Genomic DNA, 18,464 nt, shown 5'->3' with positions numbered 1-18,464 from the left:
GAACAGAAAGACATTCCGCAGGCTGGGTCTCCAGGCTGACCGAGACCAGGAGACAAGGTAAATTCAGGTACCTCTCAGTACACGACATAGCTCTGTATTTGGAAATCGTATTAGTCCAGGCTAAGGTAGACTCTGCCAAGATCATAAATCCCAAAGTATTAGTGGCTTTAGTGTAATAAAGGTTCATTCTGCTCACGCAGAATCCATTGTGGAAGCCAAGCTGGGTGGAGACACAGTGTGTGTGTAGTTGCTTCAGTTAACAGCTTGAATGGGAATTCAGGCACCAGACCTGTGAAGAAAGAAGCTTCCAGATGCTTCCTGCTCTTAACATTTGAAGTCACCTCCAGTTAGTCACACCTTCTTAGCTAAGGCCCCAGATATCATGGAGAGAGAGAGAGAGAAGTCAATCCACTGTGTCCTGTCTGAGCAGTTCTCTACGGAATGCGTGAGCCTATTAAAATGATTGTTGTTGGGCTTCCCTGGCGGCGCAGTGGTTGAGAATCCGCCTGCCGATGCAGGAGACACGGGTTCGTGCCCTGGTCCGGGAGGATCCCACATGCCGCGGAGCGGGTGGGCCCGTGAGCCATGGCCGCTGAGCCTGCGCATCCGGAGCCTGTGCTTCGCAACGGGAGAGGCCACAACAGTGAGAGGCCCGCATATCACAAAAAAAAAAAAAAAAAATGATTGTTGTTTTGCGGGTGGCTGGTTCTGAGTCCATAGATAAACGCAGCATACACACCGGATCTGCACATGCTGCAGGGTGTACCTTTCAGTCACTTCACAAATATTTACTGAGCTCATACGAGGAGCCAGATGCTACTCTGGCCATACATCAGTGAACAAAACAGATAGAGACTCCTGTCCTCATATTTCACAGGGAAAATAGTTGCTGGTTTTTCCAAATAATCATTTTAAACATGTTTCTCTAGGAACAAAAGTAATATTTGCTATTCTACAAAATTGGAGAAATATTAAAATGTTTAGAAAATACAAAAAAAAACCAACAGAAAATGATAATCACGATGCAGCAATAATGCATGATTACTTGCTAGTGTATGATCTTACACACAAACACATATGCATACTCTCCAAACTGGAGTCACATTATGTATTCAGTTTTATAGTCTACTTTTTTTTTTTTCCATTTAGAGTGTATTGCAAACTATCTTGGTCCATATTTGGGCTGCTTGTAACAAAATACCTGAGACTGGGTGGTTTATAAACAACAGAAATTTCTTTCTCACTGTTCTGGAAGCTGGGAAGTTCAAGATCAGTATGGCTGCAGACTGATTGTCTGGTGAGAACCCAGTTCCTGATTCATAGGTGGCATCTTTTTGCTGTGTCCTCACATGTAGGAAGATGCGAGGGAGCTCTCTCGGAACCTCTCTTCTAAGGGAACTAATCCTATCCATGAGGGCTCCACCCTCATGACCTAATCACCTCCTAAAGACCCCACCTCATAATACCATTGTCTTGGGGGTTAGGATTTCAACTTTTGACTTTTAAGGTGACACAAACGTTCAGACCATAGTACAAACTTTTCTTCACATCACAAAATTATGATTTTTAATGGCTGCATATTGTTCCAGCCTGTAGCAATACCGCTATTTAACCGTTCTGCAACTATTTTACATTTCAGATGATTCCAATTTTTCACTGTGATGAGCAATGCCTTGAAGAACAGTCTTTTTTTTTTTTTTGCGGTACGCGGGCCTCTCACTGTTGTGGCCTCTCCCTTTGCGGAGCTCAGGCTCCGGACGCGCAGGCTCAGCGGCCATGGCTCACGGGCCCAGCCGCTCCGCGGCACGTGGGATCTTCCCGGACCGGGGCACGAACCCGTGTCCCCTGCATCGGCAGGCGGACCCTCAACCACTGCGCCACCAGGGAAGCCCTGAAGAACAGTCTTGTACGTGCATCTTCGGCTGCATCTCTGATTAGTTGTTTAGAATATAATCAGAGAAGTGGGATTACTTGTTCAAAGGGTAAGCAAATGTTCAGGTTCTTGATAAATATTGCCAGGTTGCTTTCCAGAGTGTTAGCACCAATTTACATTCTCACCTGTATTTTATGAGATGCCGCTCTCTTGCCAATATTCAGTATTAGAGTGTTTCTAATCTTTGCCAGTTTGTTACGTTAAAGAATGGTATTTCATTTTAACACTGGTTCACTGCCTAGGTTGCTCAATAATTATTGGGATTTTCTGAGTTTTAATCCCAACTCTGGCACCTTCTAACAAGATATGTAACCTCTCTAGGCATCAGTTTTCTTTCCATCAAACTGTGATAGTTATTCTGACTTCCTGGGATATTGAGTGGATTAAATACGTTCAGGTTTATAAACTGTTTATAAAAAATTGTTTAACACTGTGCCTGTCACAGAACAAATAAATGGTAGCTATTATCATGGGTGTTATTCACAACTGAAAAATTATCAACACATGAATAGTTCCGGCCTTTTTTCTTCCCTCTGTGCCTTAATGAAGATTCTGATTTTGCTCTGACATATTTCTTTCCCTTCCTTCTCCTCTGAAAGGGGGGCGCCATTCTTTTGGGCTTTTGTGAATTGGAATTAGTACAAACGAGAGAAAAACGTACAAAGAGACACATTGACCAGGGACAGACCACCCAACCCCCCAGGGGCTAACAATCACGCACATGGATCTGGTTTTGGCTACAAGTAGGCTGGTGGTGGCAGGGCTTCGCTGGGTGGGTCTGCTTCAGGCTGCGGGCTGACTGGGCTTAGCCCCAGGCTGTGAATGGGTTCAGCTCTGCCCCAAGTATCCTTGATCTGGGACCTGTATGGAAGGAGCCGAAAGTACCCAGGTGTGTTCTCATGCTAGATCACAAGAGCAAACGAGGTCAACAAGACTCACAAGCAAGTTTAAGGCCTCCGCTCTGGTTACATCTGCTAATATTCCACTGGCCAAAGCAAGGCACGTGGCCCAGGCCATCATCAGTGAGGCGGGAAGTCTCCTCCCCAACAAGAGGAGGGGGAAGGGAGTGAATATGTGCCTAACAAATTATCATAATGAATGTTGCCAGGAAATTGCTGGAAGAGGGTGTTAGACAGTGTGTGGCGTACGGAAACTGGGAAAAAAGAAAAGCGATCATGAGACATGTCGGGTATGTGTGAGATTTTACAAATCAGAATCATTTTAATTTCTGAAATTCTCCAGTTAAGAACGTGTAAATTACTTTTTGTCTGTCTGGACTGGGCTTTATCAAATGGTACTTCCCCTTGAGACTGACCTTACAGTGTAATGGCTTGCATAGTGTCACATAACGGAAACAATTACTATCTCTTCTACTGTCACAACACTACATAGCTCTTCCTCTTTGCATGTCTTAGACCTTTTACACATTTTCTGATGGTTCTGTTTCTTTTTCTTCCACTAGTAGAAAAGTGTGGATAGCCGATTCCTATTTGTGATTTACCAAGCAGAGGTACAGTCTCCACGGGAAGTGTGTCAGATACCCCATTGCCATCTCATCTAAAGTAAGGCAGACATCAAGTTCGAGAAAACTTGGACAGGAGAGCCCAAGGGCAGAGAATGAGAGCAACCAACGGGGTCTCAATCATGACTCAGACGCTCCAAATTCACTCACAGAACCTTCTGGTGAAATCAAATAGATAGTGAGCACAAGGTGTGACGCTGGTGAGATAGAGCCGAAGGAACTCTAATGAGAGGAACCGTGTCATTTTAGTGGCCTTTACTATCTGTGTAAAAAGCTTCCCCTTGCCTCCCTGGAGATCATTTACCTGCAACCAGATCTCCGGGTTTGCTTAGCTCTGCGGACAGCTGGCACATCACATGCATAACATTACGCCACACTCCTAGTAGGACAAGGGGCTTGATAATAAGTTAATACCAAATATTAATTCTCCTCCGCTCTGACCCTAGGTAGACCACCTGAACCCATGGCTGTATTAGCTCTGCTTCCTCCTCTAAATGTCATCTCTCTATAACTTTACCCAAAACATCTGAGCTTTGTTTCAGAGAAAGCCATGTTTTGACCTGTTAAAAAATCCAAGCTGAGAAGAATCATAGACCATGTAAAGAATTACACTAAATAATTGATCCTCAGTTCCTAGAGCTGTGGCGCGGTGCATCGGTAGCCTCAATATCCACTGGGCTTTCCCTGGAATAATAAGCAACATATGTGCTTTTGTTTCGTTTTTGTTTGTTTCTTTTTTTGCGTTACACGGGCCTCTCATTGTTGTGGCCTCTACCGTTGCGGAGCACAGGCTCCGGACGCGCAGGCTCAGCGGCCATGGCTCACGGGCCCAGCCGCTCCGCGGCACGTGGGATCTTCCCGGACCGGGGTACGAACCCGTGTCCCCTGCATCGACAGGCGGACTCTCAACCACTACGCCACCAGGGAAGCCCAATGTGCTTTTAAATATATAGTATATTTGAGTACTGGGGGTAGGGGATTGTCTGTAATTCTGTCTCCTTAAGTGATTAGAAAACATTTTAAAGAGTTTAAAAAAATCTATGGCCAGATTGGCTGTCTCCCTATTTCCATAAAAAGAAGGGAGTGGGTATATAAAATCTTCTCTGCTATTGTTTCTCCCTCCCTCCCATCCACAAATGGTTGCTTTTTTTCCCTTTTCTTTTCTGATGTCCCATTATAGGCAATACTTTCACAAGGTTAAATGCTTCGACTCAGGAGTTGGATAAGGCGGGTCTGATCTTCAGCCATCTCCTACCTAGCTCTGCAACCTTTCGTAAAGTACTTTACCTTTTCTGTGCCTCAGTTTCCTCTTCTGAGAATGAGGAAAAGAATAGGACCTACCTGTGGAATGTCAGATACCTGGCATATCGGGAAGCCTCATCACTCGCCCCCGTGGGATCTGGGCTGTGGCTACAGTGGACAGCTTCCCCACACACCCTGGCTGGATCCCACCTCCAATGTCACCCAGTCTCTCCCATTAAACTGCCTGGTCCAAGTCCTTGTCTCAAGCTCTGCTTGGGGGAACTCCAACTAAGAGAACTCTCAATAAACATTTGCTCTTATTACTTTTATGGAAAAACTTTTCTGTTCCTAGGAAGACCAATTTTGGAACTCAAATTCAAGACGCACGTTGAGACTTTCGTTTTCCTCATTTGATATTTCATTTAAATCAAAAAATATACCAAAGGATAAACATTGGCTCATTTGGCTACACATTTAGCAAATGCTGTGAAATCAGACTCTTCCCCCAATACTGGAAACTGGTGGTTTCTGTACTTCTTTTCCTTTCCTGCTGCTTCTCACTCTTGCTTTGGGGAGGCGCTGGGCAGCCCGCTTGATGTGGGAGCACTCAGCGTGCTGTGTCTTTATTCAGGCCATCAGCTGTCTGTATTGGGGTGTGCTGCCCTGTCTGTATCTCAGCCCTCATTGTCAAGATCGGCATGAGGTTCTCCAGAGTCCTTTACCCAATCCCTTTTTGGTCCTGGATACCGGCATTGGCAGGACAGCTGAGCAGGATGAAGATTCTAGCCAGTGACCATAGAATATTTTTTTCCCCTCAGGGCAAAGCCAACTGGCCCACAACAGTATCAACCTCCACTTTGGCTTCATTGGCTCGGTGCTGAGAGATGTGAGCCAACTGGCCTTCGTGGACAGCTTCTAGCATTACCATGGCCTGATCTTTCCCCCTTGGAAATTTTCATTGTAATTACCATGGCGCTTTGCCATGATCGGGCTCATGGCTATATGGCAGCGAGCTGAATCTTGCGGGTGGGTGGGCATACCTCTTCGGATGGGCTCGTGTGGGTAGAAGTCCTCCTTCTCGTCCTCTTTTAAATTCAATCCCTCCCTGGCTTGGCCACGAGGTCACAGGCATCACCAAGGTGACTTTATTGTGTGTATCTTGGAGAATACTGCCTTTTGTGTATGTAGTTGTTTCCTGGAATTATGACTTCGGGTAGGATTGGGGTTGATTTCTGGCTATCTGTTGTTTTTCCAGCTGAAATGTTTTATTCCTTCACTTTGCCATTTCACGAAGTTTAGGGAGAACACCCATCCTGCTCTGGAAATGTCGTTTTAAAGGGTGTTACTGCTCTCAGCTTCTCCTCCCTCCCAGCCAGCCGCCATGAGGTGTGAGACCAGAGGCGGGTTGCAGCTCTGACGCTCCTTGACTGTAGGACTGTAGGCTCATATCTTGATTTCTCTGAGCCTCTGTTTCCCCAACTGTAAAGTGGTAACAAAGATAGGACAAAAGAGATCATGTGAATCAAAGTAAGAAGTAATCTAAGGTATTTGTTCATTTAGTAAATATCAGGGGAACGTTTGCCAGAGTTCCCAGCCTTAGAGAGCTATGGTTTGGTGGGGGAAATGACACATTCAAGGTCGATTAAGATACAGACACATAAATCCTACAAACAGGGATAAACACAAGGTGTTACAAGAGCACATGGGAATGAGGCTTAACTCAGTCTTGAGGGCTCATGGAGGGCTTCTTGGAAGAAGGGTAGGAAGATTAAGGTAATATTAGTTATGACTAGTCGGGTGCTTACTATGTCCTGGGCAGTATGCTGACACTACCTCATTTAGAGGTCATAACTGTGCCTATCACGTGGGGTCTTAATCGCCCTTTTACAGTCGAAGAAACCACCTCAGAAAGGTGACGTAACTTGCCCAAGGACACCCAGCTAAGTAGCATGGTCAGACTTTGAAACTAAGTTTGATCCCAGAACCCTTGCTTTTAACCACGGTGCACATCTGTTCATGCATGACCCTGCTTAAAACGGACCATTTGTGACTTCCTGTTGCTCAAAGGATAATGACTAAACTCCTTAACATGCCCCAGATCTCCTGCCCACTCCTCTGGTCTCATCTTTTCTCTCTGCTCCCAGCCTCCATGTCAGCCTCAGCAACAGCTCATGAAGGTTAACTTGACTGATCAGTCTGAACTTGTCCTGTGGGCAATAGGGAGCCATAGAGGTTCTCAGCAGACTGCATGGCATCGGGATAAGACCCGAGAAGGCCAATTAGAAGGAGGTTGAAACAACTCAGACCAAGGTACATGGGGATATGAACAAAGGGAGGGGCAGGAGGGAAGGAGGAGGGTGACTTGGAGTCAAGAGGCATTAAGTAGGTAGAACCTACAAAGCTTGGTGACTGATTATGTTGGGGAGGAGTGAGTGAGGCGTCCAGGCTTATCCCCAGATTTCTGGCTTGAATAACAAGGTAGAGGGTGCCAGCTATGCCTGAGAGAAGCAAACAGTACCTGTAGTTCTATCGCATTTTCATTACTTGCGTGCTGAAGGGTCCTGGAAACTGTAAAAGAATTTCCCTTTCCTGTCTCTTTTGTTCCTTTCCTTCCACACTGGGTGTAGGAATTCACTGAAAACTGCCAAAAATATGCATATATATATATATCCTTCTTCTCTGCCCACCCGCCCCCCGGTGCCCCCGGCCCAGAATTGAACTGCAAACCCACACAGCATCAGCCCCCAATGAGGCAATCAAACAGCACCTGAAATTAAGCTTTTTAAACATTAAAATCAATCAAGCCCAAAGAATCTAACTTGAAATGAAGAGGTGTTTAAAAGAAGTAGGCTGAGGTGCACCGAGAAAAACAACTTAAATTATTAAAGCGGAGTTTTCATGGTTCAGGGAAAATGTTCCAATAATGTCAGATTAAAAATGTAAATCTACCTTCCAGATGATTTTTTCAAGTGCTCTTATTAAAGTCTACTGCTTACCTGTTTGTCTATGAAAGAGCGCTTGTTACTTAGGGAAGGGGATCAGACCTCGGCATGCTGCAAACATTGCCTCGAGTTTGTCACCGAGTGAGTATCTCCTATCGCTTTTGGCTTGGTAGTTAATTACTGAATACATTTCCCTGCTGAAAATGGAGATCTTATTCAGTGTTGGGTTCTTTTCAGAACTCGAGTGCCAAATGTTCATAATGTTTATAAAGACGGTTTCTTTCTTCTATATTCATCCCCCCACTTCCTTCTTCTTGACCCTGTGGGGCATTTGTAATATTGAAATGATGACATTACAATCACTTTTATTTCAAGTGACTTGGAGGACAAAAATATACAGTTAAGAGGGGTTGGAGACAAAATTGCTCAGATGGAGACGGGAGGAAAAAAGTTTTTCGTAAGTCAGTGATCTTCAAGTGAACTTATATTCAACAATGATGCAAGGAAAGCAGACAGGTCATGTGTTCATTCAGCAAATAAAATATCTGTTATCAGTGCCCTTGAAAAGAAATATGTTGTGAGCCCCAAATGCAAGCTACATATGACATTTTTAAATTTCCACATTACAGAAGCAGTAAGAAACCAGTGGAGTTAATTTTAATATTATTTTATTTAAATCTATATATCTAATTACTATATTTCAACCTATGGTCAATGTAAAGATTATTGAGATCTTTTACATTCTTTTTTGTACTGTCCTTGAAATTCAGTTTGGGTTTTATACTTAGCACCTACCATAATAGCCATATTTCAAGAGCTCAACGTAGCTACACGTAGCCACATGTAGCTAGAGGCTACCATATTGCACACCGAAGATCTATATAATTTAATGACAGTTTTCCCTCTCAAATTGATCAACCAAGAATAGGTTTATACATTTAATGAATCTACCTTTTTTTCCCCCCTTTCCAATTGAGAAGGAAAAGAAAAGTGCCTGTGATGAAAACATGGCCCTGTTGATAAATTGCAGGTTAAATTCTTTTTCGTGTCATTGTGTGTTGGTTCCAGGACTGGTCACAAATGGAAAATAACTCTTTTAAGGGTGTAGACAACTTCATTCAAGGGGCAATAAAAATGAGGCATTAAAATAAATAACAAGCTGCATGTTTTTTGTAAATGAGGGATAAAAGTTTCATCCTTTCAGATGGTACAAATTTTTCATTAATAAATGTCAGCAGATCTCTCTTCCTCAAGCTAGTGACTATATTAAACATGAATTACAAGAACTCTTGTAATTCATGTTTACATGAATTTTTCTGTAGATTAGTCTGACAATTTAAAAATATATCTATACATTTGGCAGCTCTGGGATGACTTTAATTTCTAGCCAGGAGAATTCTCACACTCAGCATCTTTTGGGGGTGGGGACCACTATAATTAGATGTATCTAGAAAAGTTTTCTGGAAGTTGAATTGTATTACATAATAAATCAACTTCTATTTGATGCGCTGAGCATCTTTACCTTTCTAGCCCCAAACCCAGTGAACATATTATCTTTCAAGCTGAAGATACATTCTGTCTTTTATGAATTGGAGGCTATTTTGCTGTAGAAGGCAGCGAGGTTCAGCATAGTATTGTGGGAATCCTTTGGAATCAGAAGGATCTGGCTTCAAATCTTGGTTATTTTCGTGGGTTATTTGGGGCCAGTCACTTAAATTCTCTGTACCTCAGTTTCCCCATTTGTGCAAAAGGCATCGTAAAATCTAACTCAGAGATTGCTGTAAAGACAAATGTTACCACCAATGTACAATGTCTGATACAGGCACGATTAATGACAATTCTCTCCTACTGCCTTCCTCAGGCTAATGGGTAAATGAGATTCAGTGATGCTGAATGTTCACAGACTGAAGGTTTTTGTATTAATCTGTTGCTCTGTAACCAATTATCTCAAAAAACTTAGTGGCTTAAAGCAGCAAACATATATAATCTTCCAGTTTTCCTGGCTCATGAATCTGGGCACAGTTAGCTGGGTTCCTCTGCCTTAAGATCTCTCATGAGGTTGCAGCCAAGTGGTCAGCCAGGGCTGTGATCTCATCTGAAGGCTTGACTGGGGGGAAGATTTGCTTCCAAGTTCAGTTATGTGATTGTTGGCAGGATTCAGTTCTTGGTGGGCTGTTGGACTTAGGGCCTCAGTACCTCACTAGCTGTGGCTGGAGGCTTTTATAGTTCCTTGCCAGGTGAACCTTTCCATAGTGCAGTTTACAAATTGGCAGCTGACGCAAGGGAGGGGATGACATAAGAGTGTGAATTCCAAGAAGTAGGATCATTGGGGGCCATATCAGAGGTTGCCTACTGCAGACTTCTGCAGCTTTCACCTTCATATTTAATGGTATTACTTCCCACTCACATGTGTGTCCTCAGCCAGTAATACAAACACGAGCTGAACAAATCAGGACTGTGAGTCAGGAACTCTGCAAAAATGCTTCACATTGCCCTATGATAAAGGACACTGTATTACAATTTGATATATGAGCTCTATGAGGACAAGGAAATGTGTGCTTACCACAGCAATCCAGAGTCTAGAACAGTGTTTGACACAGTTTTCTCTCAATAACTGTCAAAAAGGTAAGGGGATCAGTGAGTCCTCTTGCTTCTTGCAACATCCCTAGGAGGTGGGTACAATGGTTATGTCCATTTCACAGAAGACTGACAGTTGGAGGTAAAGTGACTTTCTCAGCCTCACAGAACTAGTAAGTGGTGGGATGTAGGAGCGCAGGTGAGTCAAGCCACCTCAAAGCCTGTTCCTCAGTTACTTGACTTTGTGGACTCCTGATAATAACATGTGAGGGGTAGACAGTGCACATGGGCATGTGTGTGTGTGCTGGGCATTGTGCGTTTCAGGAGAAGTGTAGTCATCTTCTTCCACCAGGCAGCCTCTCAACAGACACATTCCAGCATCCACTACAGGTTGGAGTGCAACAAGCCTTCTGTGGCTGTATCCTCAAGTGAATTTCTGTTTTCTTCACATACCAGAGAGAAGAATGAAAATCAGATGAATGAAAGGGAGAGCATAGGGCAGGGAGCATGGAGCCCTTGTGAAACTGTGAGCCGCAGAAGTGACTGGCGGGATGGGGGTGGGATGTCTCCTACCATCTCTCTGCCTGCGTTTTGATGAAGCTAATGCCTACTTGTTTTCAGTAAACTTTTTGTAAGTCAAGTTTCTCTCTATCTTTTCAGTGTCCCTGGCTCTTCCTCCTCTTGTTATTCCATCCAAGTCCGTACTCTTCTTGCAAGTTAAAACATTTTTTTAAAGTTTGAAAGTTGCCTAGGTGCTTTGGAAAAAAGGTCATGGTAATGACAATAATTTTAAAATAAACTATGATAACAATAAAACGAACATTCGAGTGCTTACCATGTAGCAGGCAAAATTCAAAATGTTTTCTAAGTAGGAAGTCATTTAAAAGGTCCTATAGAATCATTAAGTCAATCCTCTGGATGGTTTTAAAGGCAGAAGTACTAGTTATCTATTGCTGCATAAGAATCACCCTGAAAGTTATTGGCTTAAAACAACAATAAATATTTATTATCTCTGACAGTTTCTGTAGATCAGTAATTTGGGAGTGGCTGGGTGGTTCCAGCTTAGGATTTCTCACAATAGCCAGTCAGATATTGGTCTAGGCACAGTCACCTGAGGGCTTGATTGAGGCTGGAGGCTCTGCTTCCAAGATGGTTCGTTCCAAGTTGGCAGGAAGCTCAGTCCCTCTCCATGTGGGCCTATCCACAGGGCTGCTTGCGTGTCCTCACAACATGGTGGCTGGCTTCGCCCAGAGCAAGGGATCTAAGAGAGCGAGGAAGAAACTGCTATGTCCTTTGTGACCTAGCCTTAGAAGTTACCCATTGTCACTTCCACAATATCCGTTGGTCACATATGTCGGCCAGCCCCATTCAAGGGTGGGAGGGGATACCAGAAGTGGATACCAGAAGTCAAGTATCTTTCAGTGCCATCTTGGAGACTGGCTATCACAGCAGCTGCCTTGTAATATGAATCACAGCCACAATCATACCAGCATCTACCTTTCCTTGAGCAATTGCTATGTGCAAGGTACTGTGCTAAAGCTTTTTACATATCTCATTGAATCCTGACAGCAACCCCAAGATCCAGGTGCTCTTATTATCCCCAGTTTACAGATAAGGAAACTAAGGCTCAGAGAGGCTGATAACTTGCCCAAAGTCACAGACTAGTGTGTGGCAACTGAAGGGAATTGGAGCACTTATAAGTAGAAGCTGACCTCAAGTCTAGTTTGTGCTGTTTTCACCTGTGACGTCGCTGGAGCTGCTGTGAGGAGTTAATGAGAAAAAGTATGGGAACTATAGAGCATTCTACCAAAGACCACAGAGAGACAAAACTCTTTCTTCCCTCCTTCAGCAATGTGAAGCCATGTTCAAAGCACACATCCAAGGTCAGAGTGTCTCATTTTTGGTAAATAAGCGACATAAAGCACTCTGGTTGTGATTTGTATGAAACCAACTGTAAAAAATGACTTGGGACTGGCTTCCTGAGATCTGGACAATTAGCACTGGAACCTATCACGTTTTCTGGAAACCGAGTGTCCTGTGCTTTTGATAGAATTCTAAAGAACTGGGAAAGAGGAGAGTAATAAAGTATAAAGAATGGTTTTACCTCCTGCCCAGCTTATATGGTGAGGAGGTTGGGAGTGATTCAATATAAGTATAAAAACAACCATTGAATGTAGAGAGAGCTTTACATTGTTGGAAAGATTTCAAAGATATTCATATATATAAAAGAAATGTGTGTGTGTGTGTGTGTGTGTGTGTGTGTGTGTGTGAGAGAGACAGAGACAGAAACAGAGAGAGAGACAGAGACAGAGATAGAGAGACAGAGACAGAGAGAGACAGAGAGACAGAAAGCAAGCCAGGCACACTAAATCCAGAGTTGAAGTTCATGTACCCAAAGTAACACGAGGAAACAAGAAAGATGGTCCTGGGTCAGATCCATTCATCTTCCATATTCCTAATGTTTGGGGGAAAATGAGTAGCTGTAGGAGAAATTACTTGCCTTCTTGTGTATCTTTATCAGAGGCCAGGGGCCTCATTCCGACATGCTTCCTGGAAAAATGCACATACACACCCCTGAAATATGCATGAAATTTGGGGGGGGGGTGTTAAAACTCTTTGAAGCTTATGAGATGAGCTCCCTAGTGTTTCATGGATCCCAGGATAAGACCCCCAGATGCTAAATCTTTTGGAGAATTTGTTTATGTTTTCCATGCTTGACAAACTCCTTTGTAATATGGAACTTGCTCAACTCTCCTACATCGCCTCACATTTTCTCATTACCTTGAACCGTCACTGGTATTTTTAAATTTTGACCTGATTCAACTTTAGCCTTCATGTTTCCAGACTAGAACAGATCATTGAAAAGCAACGGCATTGAATTTCAGTATCCTGCAGGTTGTGTCCAGTGCATCCGAAATCTCATGTGGTCACCCTATCTACAAGCTCCCTCACCCACAGTCCCAGCCCCCACACCCTCCTTGCTCCTCCAAACGGGTACGATTTATATACAGTAAAATTCACTTGTTTTAGGTGTGGGTTTTAGGGATGTAGTTCTCTGTTTCGACAAATGTATAAAGTTGTGTAACCACCACCATAATCACAGTGCAGGACAGCCCACCATCTCAGAAGTTTCCCTTGCTCCCCTTTGCACTCATTCTCTCCCCTAGGCCAGACCCTGATAACTACTGATCTGATTTTGGTCCCTAGAGTTTTGTTTCGCTCCCTTGCCCTCACACCTCACGGCTTATACATGGAATCATAGGGGACTTCTCTGGCCGTCCAGTGGTTAAGACTTCGCCTTGCAATGCAGGGGGTGCGGGTTTGATCCCTGGTCGGGGAGCTAAGGTCCCACATGCCACAGGGCCAAAAAAAACCCAAAACATAAAACAGAAGCAATACTGTCACACATTCAATACAGACTTCAAAAATGGTCCACATTAAAAAAAAAATTTTTTTTTTAAAATGAAATCATACAGAATGTACCCTTGGAGGCTGGATTCTTTCTCTTAGCAGCTTTTGAGATTCATTCGTGTTGTTGCATTAGGTGATAAGAACACAATTTGTTTATCCGTTCCTTAGTTGATGGATATTTCCAGTTTTGGGGGATTACTTGCATTCGGTTTGTTGTTGTTGTTGTTTTTGCTTTGGTTGTTTTCTGGGGAGGCGAGGGGCTGGAGAGTGGAGCACGAAAGTGTCATTGATTCTTCCTCCATCTAAATTTTTTGAGAACTGTCACCAGTGCTGTCTTGGAGCCCCAACTGCACTGGAGCAACCGTTCTTTCTGTATTGGGGCTTCTACTTTCACATTTACTTTCCTTTTCTGCAAATTGGGACCCAAAGTTCCCCTGGTCTAGGTAGACAAGATCCAGAGGAAATAAAGCACAGGACAATGCTGTGTGCCTACTCCACGTGTGGTTCACCATCAGCTTCCAAATCACGTAAAAGCTTGTTAGAAAAGCAGAATCTTAGGCTCCACCCCATACCTTCTGAGTCATACTCCCGGTGCGTCGGATGCATCTAAGTTTGAGGAGCACTCGCCGTATTCCACTCTAGCTACTAAAAATAATACATACGTATATGTGTGTATATATATATTTATTATTATTATTATTATTATTATTTTCCTCATAATATTTGGCCCTTTCTTCCAAGTTTTTCTTTCCCTCCCTGGAGTAAACTCATTTTGTAGCTCCGTAAAGAATCCAAGTTTGGGACTGAGGAGGAGACGGTGAGCGCGGCATCCTCAGAGGATGGAGGAGCAAAAGGGGGAGGAAAAAGAGAAAGAGAAGGCAAGAACAGAGCTCGGGCTATTACTCGATCTTCGCAGCCACAGGGGGTTGGCGGCGAGAGGCCGCCAGGGCCGGACCCTCCGCGGCCTCTCCGAACCTGGACACTCTGGGCAGGACACGGGCTCGGCGCGCAGCCGGGACGCTCGCAAAACTTCGCGGAGCGGGGCCGGGGCCGGCCTGGCCGAGGAGGGCGGGGCGGGCGGGAGGAGGGACAGCGGGGGGCGGGGCCGGCGCGGCGAGGGGCGGGGTCAGCGCCGAGGCCGCGGGGGCAGCGACGGCGCCGGGCTGCGGGAGCAGCGGCCGCGCCATGTGGCTGCTGGGGCCGTTGTGCCTGCTGCTGAGCAGCGCCGCGGGTGAGTCGGGGGGCGTCCGGCGAACTTTCTTCGGGGCGCGGGACGCGGCGGCTGGGCTGCTATCGTGTCCCCTCCTCTTGCCCGAGCTGCGTCTCCCGGCGCGGGTGTGCACGGAGGGCGGACCCCGGCGCCGGGCTGGCCGGGACCCCGGCGAGGGGCCGCGGCGGGGTGCGCGCCGTCCTATTGTGTGGGCGTGCGCGCCGGCTTGTGCTGTGTGGTGTGTGCACGGGCGGGGCTTTGTGTGCAGTCCGGCTCTAGGGAGCCCGGCAGCTGCCCTGATTGGGCGTAGCTGGAGAGTTCGTGCTTATGTATGTGTGTGTGTTGTGTAGGGGAAAGGAGGAAGGGAGGGGAGGGGAGAGAACGCTTCCCTGATCCCATCATCCCAGACGCGGGGTGCCCCGTCCTGTGCTAGCCTCCCCAGGGCCTCTTTGGGGTCTCTTGTGTGCACCCCCGTGCCTCAGTTTCCTACCTGGACCGCAGGGCGAGCGGTAATCGCCGTTTCCTTCCATTCCTCCCTGGGACTGTGTTTGGTTTGGGCAAAGAGAGATGAAGCAGGGCCGGACCTGGGAATTATTAATCTTTCCCATTGATACTGGGAGCAGGACATTTATTTAAATCATCTTATTACCCCCACTCGACCTACAGTGGTGAGATGCCCTGGGAGAGGATCCGGGCTTCATCTGCAGGCCCTTTGAACCTGGCATTGCCGTAGCATGTGCATCCTGAGGTCCCCAGGAGCAGCCTGCTATTCCAGGGAACTTTTCTGCTGATGTGGGCGCGCTCCGAATTCCAGCCTGGAGCCCTTCCCCTGCCTCTGCCCGCCGGCCACAGCTGTCAGCTGCCCCTCCTAGGGTCGCCACGCCCTTGGCCCCTTGATGTTTATTTCTGGGCAGCTGATGCCCAGAAAAGTAGGTGACAGGGCCCAGTGAACTTTCTTCAGCAGAAGCTGGCTTGCCTGACGTCGGTGCCATCCACGTGTCTAATTAATGCCTGATTCTCCCAGATGCTTCTAGCTACTTGCTGTGGAGGTGCCTTTGGTGGTGTGTTTGTTGGGGAAGTGGAGACTCACTTAATTCTGAACTTCCCCCTCCCTGCCAGGTGTGCACTTGGAAAGAGAAATCCTCCTCCTTCCTTGAAGTCCCTGGTTCTGGCCATCCTCAGAATCCACTGGGTAGCCTTCCCCCACTCTCAGACCTATGACATCATCCCCACTCCTGGAGACTCCCGTTTAGATGTCTGTGGGTTTGCTGTGGCTTCTAGTGAGGGTGGAATGCTGGTGGCTGCTGTGGATTTTTAACCAGGTCTGGGTCAGAGTGCCTTGTTTCTCCTGAACTATTGGGCCACCACAGGGAGAGAGTTCCACGGGGGCACTGGCACTCACGGGTAGGGGTGAATGATTATTTGGAGGCTGTTAGAACAGGCAGATTTCCAGGACATTTCAGACACAAAGACCTGCCTAGATTCATGCTCTCAATTTGCATTGCCCTGGTGTGTCCCCTGATAACACCCAAGCAGGACAGTCTGGAAGCCAGGTCTTGTGTTTGTCCTCAGAGAGCTGCCTGAGGCCCAGTAGAAAGTGTTATTTATTGCATCTCCCAGTTAGTACTGGGTTGCTTTGGTTGAGTCTCCAACTCTGTAAAAATAACTGTAAAGTTAATTTTGTCTTTCTCTGGTCAGCACGGGTTACTTAATATGTGTGTGTACGTATAAAATGGGGCTAAAATAAATAAAGTAGTCGTAATGGGGAGGGAAGAATGGAGGCGGGTGCTGTCCCAGAATGCCTAGCTGTCCCAGGTGGTAGTTTTCTGTTATTTGTGGTCATTGAGCTTGTGTGGTTTTGTCTCACCTTTACGTTAGTTGTTGGTTTAGAAACTTCTAGGCAGGTTGGGGTGTATGCATTCTTTCCTGTTACATTAAGCATCATCCTTCTAGCAGGGATTCCACTTTGACCTGAAGTGTTACCAGAAACAGGGCTGGTCAGTTTTCCTGAAGCCTGCGTGGTGGTTCAGTTTGGGGTTCATAGTGGGCCAGGGACCCTGCCCTTCTATCCCATATCCTACAGCTCAATCCTCTTTGGGGAAGTTGATAGAACAAGAGAGATTATAAAAGCTGGTGCTTTTGACTTCTGTCTTCTTTTGATAGTCTGTAAAGAAACCTGGGGTCAGAGTGGAGCCCTAGTCTGAGTTCCGGGTCTTTGTAGGTCTGAAAGGCCACTGACATTTCTAGAGCAATCTGGAGGCCTTTGTTTTTCAGGAACCTTCTCAGACGCCTTCATGTGTTTGTGTATGTATTTTTCTTCCTTTGTTTTTATTGTTTGTGTTAAGGGAAGTGAAGCATCGATTTTGAGCGCTATTATTTTTTACTGTAGCCTGTGAGAAAGGCTCAGCCCATCTGATACCCAGCTTTCCTTCCCGTGGTGGGCTCCGTGGGTTTAAGTGTGTGGATGGTGAGGCATGTCTAATGGTGGCCAGGCCCTGAGGGGGTCAGACAGCTCACCTCCTTCCTGGCTGACCTTTTAGGGACTCCCTGACACTATCTATGAAAAGGCTTGATTTCCCCCATGTGTACCCAGGAGTGTGGGTGTTGACCTTTTCTCCTGGAGAGATCTGCTTAGTGGTGTGAGCTGTGGGTTTTATTATTATTATTTTTAATGAACTGAGTCGCTTTGTGCCGCCCAGGCTGGTGGATGAGGCCGTGTGCACCAAGTACAAATAAACACACCTTGTTGCTTTTCGTCTTCAAAGAGATGGATGCAGGCTCCCTACTGGGGTGTGAGGTGTTTTTTCCTGACAGCCCACTTAGGCCTTTCACCTTGTGATAAGTGAGGGAGAGACAGGGATATGAGCCAGTAGGGGAGGGAGGACGGTACATTCTGGGCCTCCAGGACTGGTTTAGATGCCTCTTTGTTAAAGTCACCTGGGTAACTTGAAAGTGGGCTTGTATCGTCACTTTTGTGAACCGGTTTAGAGAATTTGGGGATTAGGATGGTTTCTAATCACATAATCTATGAAAGTCATGGCCTTTTCAACCTTGCATCTTTTCATGGGCAAGGAGAGGAAAGGGAACCCAGTATTTGCGGACTGTCTCCTGTGTATGAGGTGCTTTGCTCGCCATTGAAACACATGATCTCGTTGAATTTTTCCGATAATATCATGTGACGGGAAGTCATTTTGTAGCTCCTGAGAGGTCATCTGTGCCCAGGGTGCCAGATTCTGACTCAAGTTTCTCTTGGGCCACAATCTGGGCTTTCCCCCCTGTTTCTAGGCATCCTTCCATGCCTTTCCCCCATGTGCTTTCGTGAATTAACAATCCATGAGCTTGTTTCCATAAACAGCCCCCCTTCCCAAATCTGTTCACTTTGCAGTCACAGCAGTTGGTATTTGTGGTAAATACATAAAAATAAATCCCAGCGACTTCCCTGGTGGCGCAGTGGTTGAGCATCTGCCTGCCAGTGCAGGGGACATGGGTTCGAGCCCTGGTCCGGGAAGATCCCACATGCCACAGAGCAACTAAGCCTGTGCGCCATAACTACTGAGCCTGCACCCTAGAGCCCGCGAGCCACAACTACTGAAGCCCACGCGCCTAGAGCCTGTGCTCCGCAACAAG

At 45.9% G+C, this 18,464-nt stretch overlaps 1 protein-coding gene across 2 annotated transcripts in view; it reads left to right on the top strand.

Moving 5' to 3' along the window:
- The first annotated feature begins 14,749 nt into the window (after nt 1-14,749).
- LDLRAD3 (low density lipoprotein receptor class A domain containing 3) overlaps nt 14,750-18,464 on the top strand; it is a 253,559-nt gene continuing 249,844 nt past the window's right edge. Inside the window, exon 1 of one of the 2 annotated variants that reach the window (XM_067039437.1) lies at nt 14,750-14,858. In XM_067039437.1, coding sequence (XP_066895538.1) covers nt 14,813-14,858 — 46 coding nt within the window. In that variant the 5' untranslated portion in view covers nt 14,750-14,812. The remainder of the gene's footprint in view (nt 14,859-18,464) is intronic. The other variant, XM_059069951.2, reaches the window with a different exon arrangement.

This window comes from Kogia breviceps, chromosome 7 (genome assembly GCF_026419965.1).
Source record: "Kogia breviceps isolate mKogBre1 chromosome 7, mKogBre1 haplotype 1, whole genome shotgun sequence".
Classification (NCBI taxonomy): Eukaryota; Metazoa; Chordata; class Mammalia; order Artiodactyla; family Physeteridae; genus Kogia; species Kogia breviceps.
This window is presented reverse-complemented; position numbering and strand designations above follow the sequence as displayed.